General features: G+C 43.3%; 2 protein-coding genes and 3 non-coding genes across 15 annotated transcripts in view; all 5 read left to right on the top strand.

Annotated features, from left to right (window-relative positions):
- The window catches only part of LOC115119853 (zinc finger MIZ domain-containing protein 2-like), a 44,664-nt gene extending 37,398 nt beyond the window's left edge, over positions 1-7,266 (top strand). For 8 of the 11 annotated variants that reach the window (XM_065017312.1, XM_065017306.1, XM_029648741.2 and 5 more), the window contains 2 exons: positions 5,695-5,913; positions 6,704-7,266. In XM_065017312.1, the coding sequence (XP_064873384.1) occupies positions 5,695-5,913; positions 6,704-6,811 (327 nt within the window). In that variant the 3' untranslated portion in view covers positions 6,812-7,266. Of the gene's footprint in view, positions 1-5,694; positions 5,914-6,313; positions 6,384-6,703 lie in introns of all 11 variants that reach the window. The other 3 variants (XM_065017310.1, XM_065017309.1, XM_065017313.1) reach the window with 2 other exon arrangements.
- Positions 7,267-10,347: 3,081 nt separating this feature from the next.
- On the top strand, positions 10,348-15,555 carry LOC115119919 (peptidyl-prolyl cis-trans isomerase A-like). Its single transcript, XM_029648820.2, has 5 exons — positions 10,348-10,514; positions 12,801-12,831; positions 13,533-13,621; positions 14,121-14,293; positions 15,127-15,555. Exons 1-5 carry the CDS (start codon positions 10,446-10,448, stop codon positions 15,257-15,259), a joined length of 495 nt encoding a protein of 164 aa, XP_029504680.1. The 5' UTR covers positions 10,348-10,445; the 3' UTR covers positions 15,260-15,555.
- LOC115129089 (small nucleolar RNA SNORD35) lies at positions 12,881-12,962 on the top strand. The gene has a single exon (XR_003863612.1). It is a non-coding gene; the product is annotated as a small nucleolar RNA SNORD35 (small nucleolar RNA).
- On the top strand, positions 13,781-13,862 carry LOC115129091 (small nucleolar RNA SNORD35). Its single transcript, XR_003863614.1, has one exon. It is a non-coding gene; the product is annotated as a small nucleolar RNA SNORD35 (small nucleolar RNA).
- On the top strand, positions 14,358-14,439 carry LOC115129090 (small nucleolar RNA SNORD35). The gene has a single exon (XR_003863613.1). It is a non-coding gene; the product is annotated as a small nucleolar RNA SNORD35 (small nucleolar RNA).
- Positions 15,556-17,781: the final 2,226 nt, after the last annotated feature.

The following is a 17,781-nucleotide window of genomic DNA, read 5'->3' as shown; positions in this document are numbered from 1 at the left end:
TTATTTACATAAGTATTCAGCCCCTTTGCTATGAGACTCAAAATTGAGTTCAGGTACATCCTGTTTCCATTGATCATCCTTGAGATGTTTCTACAACTTGATTGGAGTCCACCTGTGGTAAATTCAATTGATTGGACATGATTTGGAAAGGCACACACCTGTCCATATAAGGTCCCACAGTTGACAGTGCATGTCAGAGCAAAAACCAAGCCATGAGGTTGAAGGAATGGGGAAGGGTACCAAAAAATGTCTGCAGCATTGAAGTTCCCCAAGAACACAGTGGCCTCCATTTTTAAATGGAAGAAGTTTGGAACCACCAAGACTCTTCCTAGAGCTGGCCGCCCGGCCGAACTGAGCAATCGGGGGAGAAAGGCCTTGGTCAGAGAGGTGACCAAGAACCCGATGGTCACTCTGACAGAGCTCCATAGTTCCTCTGTGGAGATGGTTGTCCTTCTGGAAAGTTCTCCCATCTCTGCAGCACTCCACCAATCAGGTCTTTATGGTAGAGTGGCCAGACGGAAGCCACTCCTCAGTAAAAGGAACATGACAGCCCGCTTGGAGTTTGCCAAAAGGCACCTAAAGGACTCTGACCATGAGAAACAAGATTCTCTGATCTGATGAAACCAAGATTGAACTCTTTGGCCTGAATGCTAAGCGTCATGCCCTTCGGCGAACCTGTCAACATTGCTACGGTGAAGCATGGGGGTGGCTGCATAATGCTGTAGGGATGTTGTTGTTTTTTAGCTGCAAGGACTGGGAGACTAGTCAGAATCGAGGAAAGGATGAACGAGGCAAAGTACAGAGAGATCATTGATGAAAACCTGTTCCAGAGCACGTAGGATCTCACTGTGGTGAAGGTTCACCTTCCAACAAGACAACAACCCTAAGCACACATCTAAGGAAATGCAGGAGTAGCTTCGGGACAAGTTTCTGAATGTCCTTGAGCAGCCCTGCCAGATCCCGGACTTGAACCTTATCTAACATCTCTGGAGAGACCTGAAAATAGCTGTGCAGCTATTTCAACCTGATGGAGCTTGAGAGGATCTGCAGAGAAGAATGGGAGAAACTCCCCAAATAAAGGTGTGCCAAGCTTGTGGTGTCATACCCAAGAAGACTTGAGGCTGTAATTGCTGCCAAAGGTGCTTCAACAAAGGCTGTAACGTAGCAAAATGTGTGAAAAGTCAAGGGGTCTGAATACTTTATGAATGCACTGTATCCAAACAAATGTCACTAGAAAAGAGCTTATGCAAATTCAGCTACTTTGTAGTTATACTGGCTGCACTGTTTGACGTGACTAAGTTAGCTGTAGTTAGCCAATAGAACAAGCGACCATCAGGCTTGGGTAGCAACCCTAGATTTGTGTCAGGACTGTATCTTGTGGAAAGATTAAATAGTATGAATAAATTCATCAAAATATGATTTTTTAATGAAAATGTTAATCATTATTTGAACATGTTGATAACCGGTTGTATAAAAGTGATAGTGCCCTCGAAGCTGATGTTTGCTGGATATATTGGCATGTTTTGCCTGCCCTTGACTTAGTCTCGGGCTGAACAACACCCATGCCAATATATTCTCCAAACACCGGCTTCTCAGGTATCATCACTAAAGTAAGGCCTGAGTGGGTATGCTATCTGTCCAATATACCACGGTTAAGGGCTGTTCTTTTGCATGACGCAACAGAGTGCCTTAATACAGCCCTTAGCCGTGATGTATTAGGTGCCTTAATGCTATTATAAACTGGTTACCAACGTAATTAGAGCAGTGAAAAAATATATTTTGTCTTACCCGTGGTATACGGTCTGATATACCACAGCTGTCAGCCAATCAGCATTCAGGACTCGAATCACCCAAGTTTTTTAAATAATATCCTATATATTATACTACCAGCCTGTACCGTTGACACCAGGCAGGATGGGCCATGGATTCATGCTGCTTACGCCAAATCCTGACTCTACCATCAGCATGATGCAACAGGAACCGGGATTTGTAGTACCAGGCAACAGCAACAAATAATTCCACTCAATGAATTGTCCAGTGTTGGTCATTGTGTGCCCACTGGAGCCGCCACTTCTTGTTTTTAGCTGATAGGAGTGGAAGCCGGTGTGGTCGTCTGCTGCCCAACCGTGACAAAGACTAACGAGTTGTGCGTTCCGAGATGATGCTCTGCATACCACTGTTGTACTGTGCCGTCATTTGCCTGTTTGTGGCCCACTTGCACAATTCTTGCCATTCTCCTTCAACCTCTCATCAACACACTGTTTTTGCCCAAAGGACTGCCGCTGACTGGATGTTTTTTGTTTGTCGCGCCATTCTCTGAACACCCTAGACAATGTCATTTGTGAAAAGCCCAGGAGGCTGGCTGTTTCTGAGATACTGGATCTGGCGCACCTGGCACCGACAATCATACCACACTCAAAGTTGCTTAGGTCACTCGTTTTGCCCATTCGTACGTTTAATCAAACAGTGACTGAATGCCTCGATGCCTGTCTACCTGCTTTATATAGCAAGCCGTGGCCACCACGTGACTCACTGTCTGTAGGAGCGAACCATTTTTGTGAACAGGGTTGTATACCTTATGAACTGGCCACTGAGCTGCTTATTATTATTATAATTGTGTGTGTATGTCTATATATATATATATATATAATGTATGTATACACACACACAGTGGAGAGAACAAGTATTTGATACACTGCCGATTTAGCAGGTTTTCCTACTTACAAAGCATGTAGAGGTCTGTAATTTTTATCATAGGTACACTTCAACTGTGAGAGACGTAATCTAAAACAAAAATCCAGAAAATCACATTGTATGATATTTAAGTAATTCATTTGCATTTTATTGCATGACATAAGTATTTGATACATCAGAAAAGCAGAACCTAATATTTGGTACAGAAACCTTTGTTTGCAATTACAGAGATCATACGTTTCCTGTAGTTCTTGACCAGGTTTGCACACACTGCAGCATTTTGGCCCACTCCTCCATACAGACCTTCTCCAGATCCTTCAGGTTTCGGGGCTATCGCTGGGCAATACGGACTTTCAGCTCCCTCAAAGATTTTCTATTGGGTTCAGGTCTGGAGACTGGCTAGGCCACTCCAGGATCTTGAGATGCTTCTTACGGAGCCACTCTTTAGTTGCCCTGGCTGTGTGTTTCGGGTCGTTGTCATGCTGGAAGACCCAGCCACGACCCATCTTCAATGCTCTTACTGAGGGAAGGAGGTTGTTGGCCAAGATCTCGCTATACATGGCCCCATCCATCCTCCCTTCAATTACGGTGCAGTCGTCCTGTCCCCTTTGCAGAAAAGCATCCCCAAAGAATGATGTTTCCACCTCCATGCTTCACAGTTGGGATGGTGTTCTTGGGGTTGTACTCATCCTTCTTCCTCCAAACACGACGAGTGGAGTTCAGACCAAAAAGCTCTATTTTTGTTGCATCAGACCACATGACCTTCTCCCATTCCTCCTCTGGATCATCCAGATGGTCATTGGCAAACTTCAGACAGGCCTGGACATGCGCTGGCTTGAGCAGGGGGACACTGCGTGCGCTGCAGGATTTTAATCCATGACGGCGTAGTGTGTTACTAATGGTTTTCTTTGAGACTGTGGTCCCAGCTCTCTTCAGGGCATTGACCAGGTCCTGCCGTGTAGTTCTGGGCTGATCCCTCACCTTCCTCATGATCATTGATGCCCCACGAGGTGAGATCTTGCATGGAGCCTCAGACCGAGTGTGATTGACCGTCATCTTGAACTTCTTCCATTTTCTAATAATTGCGCTAACAGTTGTTGCCTTTTCACCAAGCTGCTTGCCTATTGTCCTGTAGCCCATCCCAGCCTTGTGCAGGTCTACAATTTTATCCCTGATGTCCTTACACAGCTCTCTGGTCTTGGCCATTGTGGAGAGGTTGAAGTCTGTTTGATTGAGTGTGGACAGGTGTCTTTTATACAGGTAATGAGTTCAAACAGGTGCAGTTAATACAGGTAATGAGTGGAGAACAGGAGTGCTTCTAAAAGAAAAACTAACAGGTCTGTGAGAGATGGAATTCTTACTGGTTGGTAGGTGATCAAATACTTATGTCATGCAATAAAATGCAAATTAATTACTAAAAATCATACAATGTGATTTTCTGGATTTTTGTTTTAGATTCCATCTCTCACAGTTGAAGTGTACCTATGATAAAAATTACAGACGTCTACATGCTTTGTAAGTAGGAAAACCTGCAAAATCGGCAGTGTATCGGCAGTGTATCAAATACTTGTTCATGAATTTGTGTATATATATATATATATAACCTGCAAAATCGGCAGTGTATCAAATACTTGATCATTCATATATATGAATGAACAGGCATTTGATACACTGCCGATTTTGCAGGTTATATATATGAATATGAATATGAGAGAGTATGGGGTGAAGGAAAAGCAGCCAACAGGTGCTCAGCTTATGAGGGAACTCCTTCAAGACTGTTGGAGAAGCATTCGTCATGAAGCTGGATGAGGGAATGCCAAGAGTGTGCAAGCTGTCATCAATATATATATATATATTTTTTTTGGTTACTACATGAATCCGTATTTGTTATTTTGTCGTTTTGATGTCTTCACTATTATTCTACAATGAAGAAAATAGTAAAAATAAAGAAAACTCCTTGAATGAGTAGGTGTCCAAACTTTTGACTGGGACTGTATATTATGCTATATGTAATACTGCCGTTAACTTCAATGGAATGTGCCCTTATCCGATGCACACTTGTTAGGACTAAATTCTCTAATATATTATAATTGCATAGCATACTTTTAAATATGTACATATTGGACATCTTAAAGTGTCTGACAGTCAGTGACTAAAAGTAGCAGTAGTATGGTAATGGAGTATCTCCTGAGAATGTGTCCAATATCAGATGACTATCTCGTGCTTCCAATTACACACATCGAGTACGTCCCAAATGGCACCCTATTCCCTATAGTACACTACATATGAACAGAGCCCTACCGCCCTGGTCAATAGTAGTGAACTATATAGGGAATTGGGTGCCATTTGAGATTCAACCATTGACTCTCCATGACACAGTAGAGTAGTAAGTCAGAGACACACAAACTCTGCCTTGCTGTGGTTCCAATGGTGCAGTTGGTTAGAGAATGGTGCTTGAAACAGCAGTTAGGTGGATCCTGAGTAGGGTGAATATCGTGTGTTTGTGTTCACCGTAAGTGGCTTTGAATAAAGGCATCAGCTGATTGACCATGTTACATTAGTTTAGCCTGAAGCTACTTTGTGTGCGTGCGCACGTTTATATAAAGTGATGTATTTATCTAAGTTCTCTAAGAGTGACTGTCATGCCCTTCTGGCTTGTGTGTACAGTGAAGAGCCTTTTGACTGGGCCTGGAGGAGACAGCATTTACACACACACACTCTTACAAACACACACACACACCTGCAGGCGCTCACGCCTGTCACAGACAGCTGCTCAGCTGTCCAAGAAAGTATTTTATAGAGGGCACAAAGCATCCACCATTCCTCCTCTTCACTTCTCGCTCTCTCTTGTCACACACACAGACTGTGGAGAAAAAGTCGTGAAGGATTAATTCGCACCTGCCCTGAACGTAACCTCCAAATAACATCATACAATGTGAAACTATGTTCTCTTTCTCCCTTCCTATCCCTCTCTTCCCCTTCTCTTTCGCTCTCCATCAGATGTCCCACTCTGGCCGTATGGACCCTTCCCATAATGCCCTGCAGCAACAACAGCAGCAGCACCAGCAGGGTGTCCACGGTAACCAGAGTATCGGAGGCGGCGTTGGCGGACAGATGCAGCAGCGGAACTCCAATACCCAGAATGCCCGGCTGCAGGCGGAGGGTTCGTTCGGCCTGGGTGGAGCGGGAGGAGGAGAGGGAGCGGATCACACCCTGGACGTAAGTCACTACCTTAGCCCTGTCACACCCATATGGAAATGGTGTCCGATACCGATAACTGATATTTTCTAGACACAATGATAGCCGATACAGATATGGCAAAAACAAGTTTTCTCCTTGTGAGATTGGGCAACGGCTGCGATAGAAAACATCCACTTTGCAAATCTGTAAGGTACACATTGGTTTGAAAATGCAACACCAATGAGGAAGTGGTTATGATTCATGCAGGTTTAAGTTAAGTGTGTACATGTGATGCATGCGATGCCATTACCAAGTCCTATATTGGGCATAAATCCTAAGTGATATTGCTGGTGGGACATTGGATCTGGGCCCATGTGGGTGGTTTTATACTAACCCCCACCCTCCCTCTTTCACTGGGGACGGGGTGAACCGGTTGCAGGGGAGGAACTTCCACAGATCATTCTACTTCGACAACCGTAAGACAACCATAAGACAACCGTTAGACAACCGTAAGGCAACCACACAGAAAGCCAGCTAGCTGCTCATTCAGCGATACTGTAGATTGAGTTATATTGGGCATGTCGAACTGAAGCTATCTGAAGCTACCTTCACTCTTGGAAAGAGCTTGTTTTTTGCCACATCCATGTGCCACAAACAAACCTTTCTCTCTCTCTTTCTCTCTCTACCCCTTTCTCTCTGCTTTTTCAAAATCCATTTATTTTAATTCAAGACGCTTTATTGGCATGAAAAGCGAAGGAAAACATTAAAGCAACAATAACAACAATAACACTTTCTCTCCCTTCTCTTTCTCTTTGTGCCCCCTCTCCAGCTTCTCCCTGAGCTGACCAATCCAGATGAGCTGTTGTCCTACCTAGGTCCTCCAGATCTACCTAGCAACAGCAACGATGACCTGCTCTCTCTGTTCGAGAACAACTGAAGACTCACTTTCTTCCTCGTTTAGGGACAACTTCATCCTATTGAGAGGGGGGAGGGGACGGGACAGAGAGGGATTCATGTTTTTATACCCCATGCCTGCCCATCCCTACCCTCTGTGGACCAGACCAACAGGAAGGTGCAGAGGGTAGTGAGAGACAGACATGACTTTCTCTGTCTGGAAACTGTCAAGACTGTAGTGTTTTTAGACTCATTATAAAGCATCCCTTTGCACTCTGGATCCATCAAATAAATGAAAAAAGAATAATCCAGTGAAAAATGGGACTGCCTGCACTGGCCAGCCACTATAACTGTAATGTTCTTTAAAAAATCACAAGCCGAAGGATTTTCAACTTTTTAAAGGACCTTTTTAGAAACCAGAAAAATTAAGTGTTATGTTGACTTTCCATTGTGTATTTATGATTGTGGAACTTGTCAATAAACGAGAAACAGACAGTGGATCTCTGACATGACATTACATTACTTAGTGTCATAAATAAAACAAAGAGTTGTTGTTGTTCATTCTAAATGGGAGTTATGAATGCTGAAATGAAGATATGTAGTGTTTACACCAGGGCCCGGTTTCCCAAAAGCATCGAAGGCTAAATTAATCGTTAGAACCTTCATAGGAGGATAGTTAAATTTATTGAGCTTTTTCCCAAAACCATCGTTATTAACATTGCACTTAAACGCTCATAGGCCTGATTTATCGCCTGCCTCCGACCGCTAGTAGAACAGCTAAGTGCTTAGAATCTTTTTACCCTCCCGCGTCACTTTATTACACCGATCTCGCTAATCATAGAATCACATGGTTTATCCATCTCTATGACCGCTGAAAACTCAGTACAAAGTACAAAGTTGAATACAAATACTAAGTTGCCAATGTCTTTGCAATTGATACAAACAAGCAACGTATGAAAATGTTTCAAATAAAACCGAGATGACTATTCAAATAAAAAGTAGGCTATAGACCTATTATAGTCATTGAAATATATTTGATGTTCAATCGAGTTTTATGTTGCTACTTTTAGGCTAGGCTACTGTCTGTGATTAGTCAATATAGTTCATGTGTAGCCTAACGTGCTTAATGATGTGCCAAATAGAATAAGATGCGTCAATATTTACAGCAGTAGGCGGTAATATTTCTCTAGGAGCTTATCCGTCGTCATTATTGTGAAATAATTATAATGTTAAGGTAAGATTTGGATGGAGAAAGCTGATCTGAGAGCAGCGCTCCCGTTCTTTCGATCCTATCGGTATCGACAAGTGCTCCAATGATTCATTTAGCGACCGTTCACTACGTTGTGTTTTGGGAAACGCGTTACCTATTCGATGTAGGAAATGTGCGTAATGTAACGCCTGGAACAGACCAACATTGCCGTTGCATCAACGCTGCATAATACATTCTGCAGTCCAACTTTTTCATTATGTAATCCAAAGTTGTTACTTGGTATATGAGCAACAAAAGTTCAACATTCATCTTTTGCTACTGTTTGTTAAGTCTACGCATACAATTTGATGCCCATGTTGGATAAATCCAATGTATACACAACACAGAACAAACGCGCTGCAGCATTCCATTGTAAATGAATGTACTTCTGGTGTACCAAAATGCAATGAAGCAGTTGGTCTGCTCCAGGCATAAAACCATTAAGCCAAGTTCCATCAGGAAACTGGGCCCTGGGTAATGCCAACAGTACACACCTTAATGTCTCTATACAGATGAGGTCATACAAAGCCAGCACACAAAAGGAGATGGGAGGGATTTTTGAGACAGAGGTGTCTCATATCAGGCCAGTTGGTAAATAAGGAAACTACTAGATGTTTGAATTGTTTGTTTTTCCCTGAGAGGGTGTCAGAAGCCAGACATGGGGAACTCACCTTCACTCGCACCCTATCTGTCTCTGGCATTCCTCCCTTCTCACTCTCTGTCTCTCTTTTATAACTATACTGCAGAGACATTTAAACATGCACAAATATACACACACTTTCAAGACCATGGGAATGGATCAAAGCATCCCCAGTGAACTCCTGTCAATTGATGGAGAGAGGACAGGTGGACAAATTATGCTCACCATGTGTTTCCCATATGTCAAGGAGTGAATGTGTATTCTCCCTCCATTCCTTCCTCCCTCTCTCTTCCTCTCCAGTAACACACATTTAAAACTGCCTATTTCCAAGGTTTAAACAGCCTTTATGCTTCCTCTCTCTGGGTCCTTAGCCTGAGGGGACTATCTGTCTGTTCCCACCCCTCTGAGGTTGTCATTGGTTTGTAGGCCTAACTGTTTAGAACACCAGATGTTGGATGTGCAATGTTTAGTTTAAGAACATCTGTATTCAATTAATTTTTTTAATAATCATGATAATATTGTTGTTATTAGAGTAATTAAAGTGTTGGTGAAGCTGTGCACATCTGTCCTATATGTGTTTAAACTAACCGAGGCTATGAGTTAGGAAATGTGTCATTCATAATGTCAGAAGACATATGGGGGGCCTGTATTCACACATTTTCCGATCATAATGAGTAAAATTATATGGATTATATGGACCAGATCCTAGATAAGCATTCCTACCCTGAGATGCTTTGTGAATATGGGCCATGGTTACTATATGAGACATGAACAGCACATGCTATGTAATAATTTTTTATGGTTTATTATTCTCTAGATGATGATGCTTAGAGGCTAATGTCAGTTAATAATACAGTTAATGAAATGTTGAATTGTCCTATTTAACTGCACACCAGTTTTTCTAAAGATGATTTCCATATTTTCCATCCGTTTTCTAAGTAAAAAATGTAACTTCTGAATGATCAAGTTTCCCTAGTTTTCTATTTACTGTATTCGGTCCCCGTAGCTGGTGTAGCAGGGTAGGCTACAGGAAAGAACACCCTGATGTCATTCCATGTTCAGCAGAACACAGGCTCGAGTCAGCAACCCGATACAATCGATTCATCCGCAACATTTCAGGCGTGGCCCCCAACGCATGCTGTGGCATCACGCAGACACACACACAGCACTTTTTCAAATATGACAATCAGAAGATTATTAACAATGCAACATAAAAGCTTTGTATTTTATTACAATCATTCGTGATGATGTCGCATACATTCCGTGAGCGCTTTGTCCAGCGGTGATCGAGAGAAACAGGCCATTCCCGACCCGTTGCACCATACAGATCCGTTGATAACTCACATTTATATTTGAGCCATAATGGCGATTTTATTCGGCGGGAGACGCCCTGGAATCTACCAACGCGCCACCACCAGAACACACCCACATTTCCCCTGGCAGCGCATTGGGCAGAATGCGAGATCGTCATATGTATGAACCACAATGGGCCAATCGAGATGTAAATCACTAGTCAGTCCCCTAAACCTTGCTGATCAAACGGGTGTGCGGGGGAAGTGACCATTGTTCTAATTTATTCACCCGCAAGACCTTTAATTGGTTAAATCCGATGTCACTCAGCAGCCCCAGTCTTCTTATTGGTTCTCATTGCCTCCGGGGGCTTCCCTTGGTGCGCATATATATCTCGTATAAACGGCAGCATTTCCGTTCCGATTCAGCTGCGGCACCGTCCTGTATCTACTGTCTGCACTCGTGTAGTTTCACAAAAAATAAAGTTTAATCCCAATCATGCCTAACCCCAGAGTTTACTTCGACATCACTATCGGCGATACCCCCGCCGGAAGGATTGAAATGGAGGTAAGGAGGAAAGCAGATCGGCTTTTTGGACTCAATTAACTTTCTGCTGAACTTTTAAAATCGTTTTTAATTTCTCGTTCGGTTTATTTTAACTCGCTGCCAGGTAGGCGACTGCACCCGGGATGCTGTCAGACGTGGTCCACGTGCTCTAACATGTTAGCTACCTTACGAACAATTCAACTTGAACTTCATTGAAAGCTTAACTCTTCTCGTACTTAACGAACACTAACTCACCTCGCTTGATTTGCTACATTTTAAACTGTCACTTGATTGTGGTTTATTTGCTGTTAGCGTTGACTGGCCTTTAACGCGGTATGTGTTGCATTTTCATACCGGTAATCTTAAGTAAATCGCATTTCTTTCGGAAGCAGAGTTTGAAAAACTTGCCGCCGTGGTGTAAAATATGTCCATCACTTTCGTTAACTTAGTCAGTTTGCCACAGTCTTAGCCATGTGAACATTATGTTGTAATTACGTTGATTCGATTAACATAACTAGCTAGGTAATATGCTGTAGTTAGTCACCGCACATGCAATTTTAGCCGGTCGCCATTTTCAGCATCCCTTTTCGTCGCGCCAGATGCCATTTTGAAAAAGGAGGGGATGCAGGTTTGGAAGGGAACAACGTACCAAAAAGCATTCACCGCAGTCCATGCTTTGATTACGTACAATCGTTAACATTTGAATACATTTAGATTGATGCATCTGAATTATATTAATGCTGTCTACCAGCCATATTTGCAATGGCCCAAGGAGTGTGGCCTATGCGCCCTCAGTATAACCGCAGCACATCAGATAACAATCGGTATTCATCGTTAGTAAGTAAGCTGTATTTTGCTAAATGCCAGACATGTTCAGTCATCTCGTTTTACGTTACACTTTATGACATAATCTCCAGATTTCGTTGACTGAAGTTGTAGGTGCAGCGTTGGCACCAGATTGCACGCGTGTACTGGTTCTTGCCCCTTCCAGGAGCACGTGGACATGAAGACACGCAAGGCCTCAGCGAAATCCAGGAGAATAAAATGCCATTCTTACGTTATCAGATTCAACATTACCTTCCAAACGGCAAAAGTGACTAGTGGCGATTCTTGTAGCGCTGACTTCTGCGTTTTGTACAATTTGATCTCCCAACTTTTTGTCATCCTGTGGGAGGGAGCACGTGTCCATGTAGCGGACTCCATTGTTTGACGCAGAGGCCATGCCGACGCCAGCAACAGGCATTTCCCGTTGGTGCTTGCCAAACTAACAAGTTGGCCAGAAAGCCCTGTAGAGCTCGGTCAATAAGATTCGGGATCATTTGTCCATGGGTCACAACTGCCCTTAGATAAGCCTTTATGGTACTTGGCCACTTGGTCCTACAGCATTGGTCAGCTCTAGCGATGGAGTGGGTTGGCCTTATCACAGTCAATGGTCTATGATAGATTCATTAAAATAAACAATTGCACTATTGTAAGATTGGACAAGGTCAGCAGTGGGACTAGGTTGTAAAAATCAAGCATTGGAAATAGGTGGGGTTTAGCCATTGACTTTGTGGCTGTGTTAACTGGTGACTTCCCTTTTCTGCATTGAACTTGTTCCTGAGTGGAAAAGTACTGGCTCCAGATGTGGGTGTGTCTGGGGGTAGGAGGGAGGAGAGCTGCTGTGTAGGCTGGCGCATGGTGTTCCATGCAGAGGCCCTCCCAGCACTGTAGCTGCCCGTTGGCAGTAAAGGCATGTTGTGAAGGGGCCTGTATGTTGCTGTTATCACTTCTGATGTTGACACCTGTCAGGAATATAATATAGATGTCTAGGTGCCAGTTACACTGTCTTCCCATCCCTCCTAATGCATTCAAAATGTGTTAACTGATCCTAGATTAGTGCCATAATGAAAAATACCATTTAAACTTTTACCTTGAGTGGCTAGTTGATAGTGTATTGTGAGCAGTTGTATTGTATAAGGCAATATGAGATGGTGCACACTGCTCTGATTCTGACATCATTGCCTGAAGATGTTTGCTTGTCTGTTGCAATGGACTGTCACATGATGGGTTGGAAATGAACAGCTTCTGTAGCTTCACCTAGGCGTAACACCAGTCTTGTTCTCACATGGGAGTTCTGGTGGATCTTAACAGAGTGAATCTAGAACACGTCACCTTGAACCAAAGGTCTTGCCCATGTCTGCCTTGGTTCCTGTAGTCAATGCTTTAAGTCTTTCCTTGCCCACATGTTCAGTGTCAGACTTTCTCTGCATGCTGTTTTTGCTCCTCATTGATTGTATGCTAATGTAAAGCCATCTTTTCTTGCAGCTTTTTGCAGATGTTGTCCCCAAGACTGCAGGTAAGATGGCTTAAATGATTGCAATATCCTGAATAATTCACACATTCTCTGCAAATGATGTTTCTCACGATGGTCTTCCAAGCCTTGTGGTGGTGACGACACTGCCTAATGGCAACAACTGATGCAGTCATCTTCCCAATGCTCCTCAGCCCCTTCCAAAGGTGCCTCTGTCATGCCCCCCCAGATATACAATGAACTGCTGATGCATGTAAATTCAAAAGGGCAGGTCTGCTTCCGATAAGTAAGCAGGAGCATTGTGTGGCCCGCTGTGCTGTGAATGGGTTTACTCGGCAGAGTGGGGCCCCCGCCTATTGTTAGTCCTCGTGGCCTGGTTGACAGCCTGTGAATTAGGCCCTGCAGAGATGGCCTATTTGCTGCCTCTGCAATAGACTGGGGTGTGATGCAAACGTGGTTAGCTAGCGACCATATTCTTGTGATGTCAAACATGGGCCAATCTGTTTGACTCAATGATTCTACTTTTCAGTAATTAATGTAGCTGCAATGCTTTATCACCCAAAAAAGCATTGACTTCTACATCAAATTTGTTTCAAAGATATAATGAAGTGTACTTGAAACCAACCTTTTCAGTTTGATATTTCAATGATCAGAGAACCCCTGCATTTTGACTTGATGCAGCCTTTATGCCTTTAAGCTGCTATGCAGTCACTGATCGTGACGTGACGTTGCCTGTTTTCCCCCAGAGAACTTCCGTGTCCTGTGCACTGGGGACAAGGGGTTTGGCTACAAGGGCTCCAGCTTCCATCGCATCATCCCCGGTTTCATGTGCCAGGTGAGCGGGGGGTATGGCCTGAACCTAGATCAACGTGTATATTCCGAGACGCTTTCTGAATACATGCTCTGATCTGATCATAGCTGACAGCTGCAACCAGGCCCAGTGCTGGACTCCCCACCCACCTTATGTTTAATTGACTGATTTACACAGGTTCTCTGCAGCTGATGTTTTTCTCATGATGGTCTTCCAAACCTTGTGGTTATGACGACGTTGCCAAATGCAACACTGATGCAGTTCCAACACTCCCAATTTTTTTCCAGAAAAAAGGATCCTTTCCAGTAGCATGATTCTTTTTTTTAATAATTAAAAAGCGAGTTATACAAATAAAATTACCATGATCTCACTGACTGTCCTGATTGCTTAGCCTACATTCAAGATTATGTTATGATTTCCTTTTCTTGTGCAAAATTGTGTTTTTAACCATTGTTGGGGAAGGGCTTGTAAGTGAGCATGTTTCATGACATGTGACAATGTTAATTTCTTTCCTTACCTTCAGGGCGGAGACTTCACCAACCACAATGGAACTGGGGGCAAGTCCATCTACGGCAATAAGTTTGCTGACGAGAACTTCACCCTGAAGCACACAGGCATGGGCTGTCTGTCCATGGCCAACGCTGGCCCTAACACCAACGGGTCCCAGTTCTTTATCTGCACTGCTAACACTGACTGGTGAGGCACGCGGACACGCAGTTCACACTGACATGCAGTAGAAATTTAATGCACCTTTACATTCTGCAAGTGATGTTTCTCACGATGGTCTTCCAAGCCTTGTGGTTGTGACGACACTGCCTAATGGCAACAACTGATGCAGTCCAACCTTCCAACACTCCTCAGCCCCTTCAATGGTGCCTCTGATACATGCGTGCACTACTCGTGCTGTCTAAACAGGCAAATTGGTTCTGATTTTTTTTAATCACTTGTTTTGATGATCAGATCTGAAAGGAATGGGTCAAAAGACCAATTGGTAGAAGGAAGTTGAGAATTGGGCTGCCTGTGTAAACAGCCTAATGCTCTGAAGTGACTGGTGACAAACCCCACCATCAAACTGACTGGCAAGATACTTCCTCCACACTGGCAGCACGCTATAGTGTCCTTCAGGGAAGTGCACCACTGGCCTGAATGTGTTCACCAAGCAATAGGGCTGTTATTGGAGTTCTATAATGGTGTTACCAGTGATTATGGATGAAGACTAAAGAAATGTTTATACTCAATTTATTTTCGGGGTGTTATAGTTGACACATTAGCCCTGGTCCTGCTGTAGTTCCCACTGCTAGGGTAACATGCCAGGGAGAAGGGCAAGAGAATGTCTATTTTGAGTAGTTGTACATTTACCTTTGTCAGGTAATTGTTACCCCAAAGTCCATATTTGTCACAGCCCTATGGCTACAAACATTCTATTTTGTTTGCCTTAAAACCTCAGGAATCCTGTCTGCTTGTTCAGGAAGAACACTGCCATACCTCAGCATTGGTGCCCACTGACTCTTATCTCTTTCCGTCTGTAGGCTGAACGGCAAGCACGTTGTGTTTGGCAAGGTGGTCGAGGGCCTCAACATCATCGCTAGCATGGAGAAGAAGGGTTCTAGCAGTGGCAAGTGTTCCGCCAAGGTGGCCATCGCTGACTGCGGAGAGCTCTGAGCGTCCCTCCCACCCCTCCTTCACCCAGCTTTGAGCCTTTCCTCCCTTGTTCCCTCCATGCAGCTCTAAGCATCAACGTCTCCTTACTTCCCCTTGATCTCTCCCCTCCCCAGAATCAAAAATATTCCCTAATATTGAGATTAGTTTTTTTTACCATTCCTCTCCCTTAGGGAACGGTTTGTCCTGTGTCTGAACTTGTTTCATTTGTGGCTTGCCTTTATTTTGCATTTTGAATTGTCCCATGTGGACCACTTTTGTTTAACAAAATCAGAATAAAGTGGCAAAAGACTCCTTAACTGACTGCATAAGAGTGGATGTGTGAATTTGAAGTGTTTGGTATTTGGCACTACATACAAGTGGTCAGTATTTGCTGTGGTAGTGGGTTTCTTTCTGGTAATGTGATTTAAGTTATTCAACAACCAGCTCAAAGTGTTACTCCTGTATGCTTCCCTGTCTGGGAGTTCATTACCCAGTTAATATCCTACAAATTCTGAAATGGTTCAGGTAACACAACACCCAGTGTCTTGACCATATACCTGTTGTGACTTAAGTGTCAAACCCAACATTCCATTTTTTTTGCCACCAAAGTTTCCTTTTGAAAGCTGTGTTCTTAAATCGTTTAATGCGTTTTGTATATATTTTAAATAACTAGAAAATACACAATGCGTTATGTCCTTTCAGTGCCACTACTTGGACTAAAAATACTATTGACACCAAGCATTATGCCCATATTCATACATGCCAGTAACATATGCCCTTATGTCAGTAAGAGGGTGGCTTGTCCCCCCGCAACAATTTCTAAAAAGCTAACTGAAATGACACATTAACACAAGTATTCAGACTCTTAACTCAGTACTTTGTTGAAGCCCGTTTGGCAGCGATTACAGCATCGAGTCTTTCATATTGTGCAACAAGCTTGGCACACCTGTATTTGGGAAGTTTCTCTTATTCTTCTCTACAGATTCTCTCAAGCTCATGTTGGCTGGGGAGCGTTGCTGCACAGCTATTTTCAGGTCTCTCCGGGGATGTTTGATGGGGTTCAAATCCGGGCTCTGGCTGGGGCCACTCAAGGACATTCAGAGACTTGACCCGAAGCCACTCGTGGTGTTTTCGCTGTGCTTATGGTCATTGTCCTGTTGGAAGTTTAACCTTTATCCCAGTCTGAGGTCCTGAGAGCTCTGGAGCAGTACTTTGCTCCATTCATCTTTGCCTCGATCCTGATACGTGTCCCTTTTGCTGAAACACATCCCCACAGCATGAAACAACCACCATGCTTCGCCGTAGGGATGGTGCCAGGTTTTCTCCAGACGTGGCGCTTGGCATTCAGGCCAAAGAGTTAAATCTTGGGTTTCATCAGACCAGAGAATCTTGTGTAGGTGCCTAATGGCAAACTCCAAGGGGGCTTTCATGTGACTTACTGAGGAGTGATTCCGTCTTGCCACTCTACCATAAAGGCCTGATTGGTGGAGTGCTGCAGAAATGGTTGTCATTCTGGAAGGTTCTCCAATCTCCACAGAGGAACTCTAGAGCTCTGAGTGACCATCAGGTGGTTCTAAACATTTTCCATTTAAGAATGAGGGAGGCCACTGTTATTGGACCTTCAATGCTGCACATTTTTTGATACACTTCCGCAGATCTGTGCCTCAACACAATCCTCTCGGAGCTCTACGGACAATTACTTTGACCTCATGGCTTAGTTTTTGCTCTGACATGCACTGTCAACTGTGGGACCATGTATAGACATGTCCAATCAATTGAATTTACCACAGGTGTGTCTACAACTTCATTGGAGTCCATCTCAAGGATGATCAATGGAAACGAGATGCACCTGAGCTCAATTTTGACTCATAGCAAAGGGGCTGAATACTTTGAAGTTTTTGTTTTGTTTTAAATTTGCCCCCAAAAATAAATGTTTTCACGGACATTATGGGGTATTGTGTATAGACTGCTGAGGAAACACATTTATTTAATACATTTTAGAACGTGGCTGTAACGTACAAAATGTGGGAAAAGTCAAGGGGTCTGAATACTTTCTGAAGGCACTACATGTAGGTGTCATAAACAGCCATAAAATAACTACCGTGGTAGGTTATGTTGGTTTTTACATGCTTATGTAGGTCTCGTAACCAGCCCGAAAATAATGCTATGTATATAACAGGTCTAAATGTGTCATGACAGTTATGACTATATTATAACTGGTTATGACAAGTTATGTCAGCTGTTATGACATGTTAAGACTCATAACGTGTTATGATGCTGTGTGTCAAGTGTTACCCAAATCGGTATATTCTGTCATTGTTATGTGAGATGTGAAGCTCCTGTAGTCTATAGCTCACTATTGATCAACTTCATCTATTTTATCTGTTGTAGTTGTTTCAGAGGATCATATTACTGGGCCTATCGACTTATAGCTCGTGTTTTGTTTGTCCCTTAACCCTCAGGAATTAGGTAATTGCTTGATGACCATGGTAGAAAGAACCAAACTGTCCATATTGAGCCATCTATTTTAAATCATTAGGAGT

This window comes from Oncorhynchus nerka, linkage group LG4, assembly GCF_034236695.1.
Source record: "Oncorhynchus nerka isolate Pitt River linkage group LG4, Oner_Uvic_2.0, whole genome shotgun sequence".
Taxonomy (NCBI): domain Eukaryota; kingdom Metazoa; phylum Chordata; class Actinopteri; order Salmoniformes; family Salmonidae; genus Oncorhynchus; species Oncorhynchus nerka.
Note: the sequence above shows the minus strand (reverse complement) of the source record. Positions and strands in the feature narration are given on the sequence as shown.

Bases quoted from the DNA above. Each gene is read 5' to 3' on its own strand.
- LOC115119919 (XM_029648820.2), top strand. From the start codon at position 10,446: ATGCCTAACCCCAGAGTTTACTTCGACATCACTATCGGCGATACCCCC. The intron at 10,515-12,800 runs GTAAGGAGGAAA...CTTTTCTTGCAG, and splicing joins CCGGAAGGATTGAAATGGAG to CTTTTTGCAGATGTTGTCCC. The intron at 14,294-15,126 runs GTGAGGCACGCG...TTCCGTCTGTAG, and splicing joins TGCACTGCTAACACTGACTG to GCTGAACGGCAAGCACGTTG.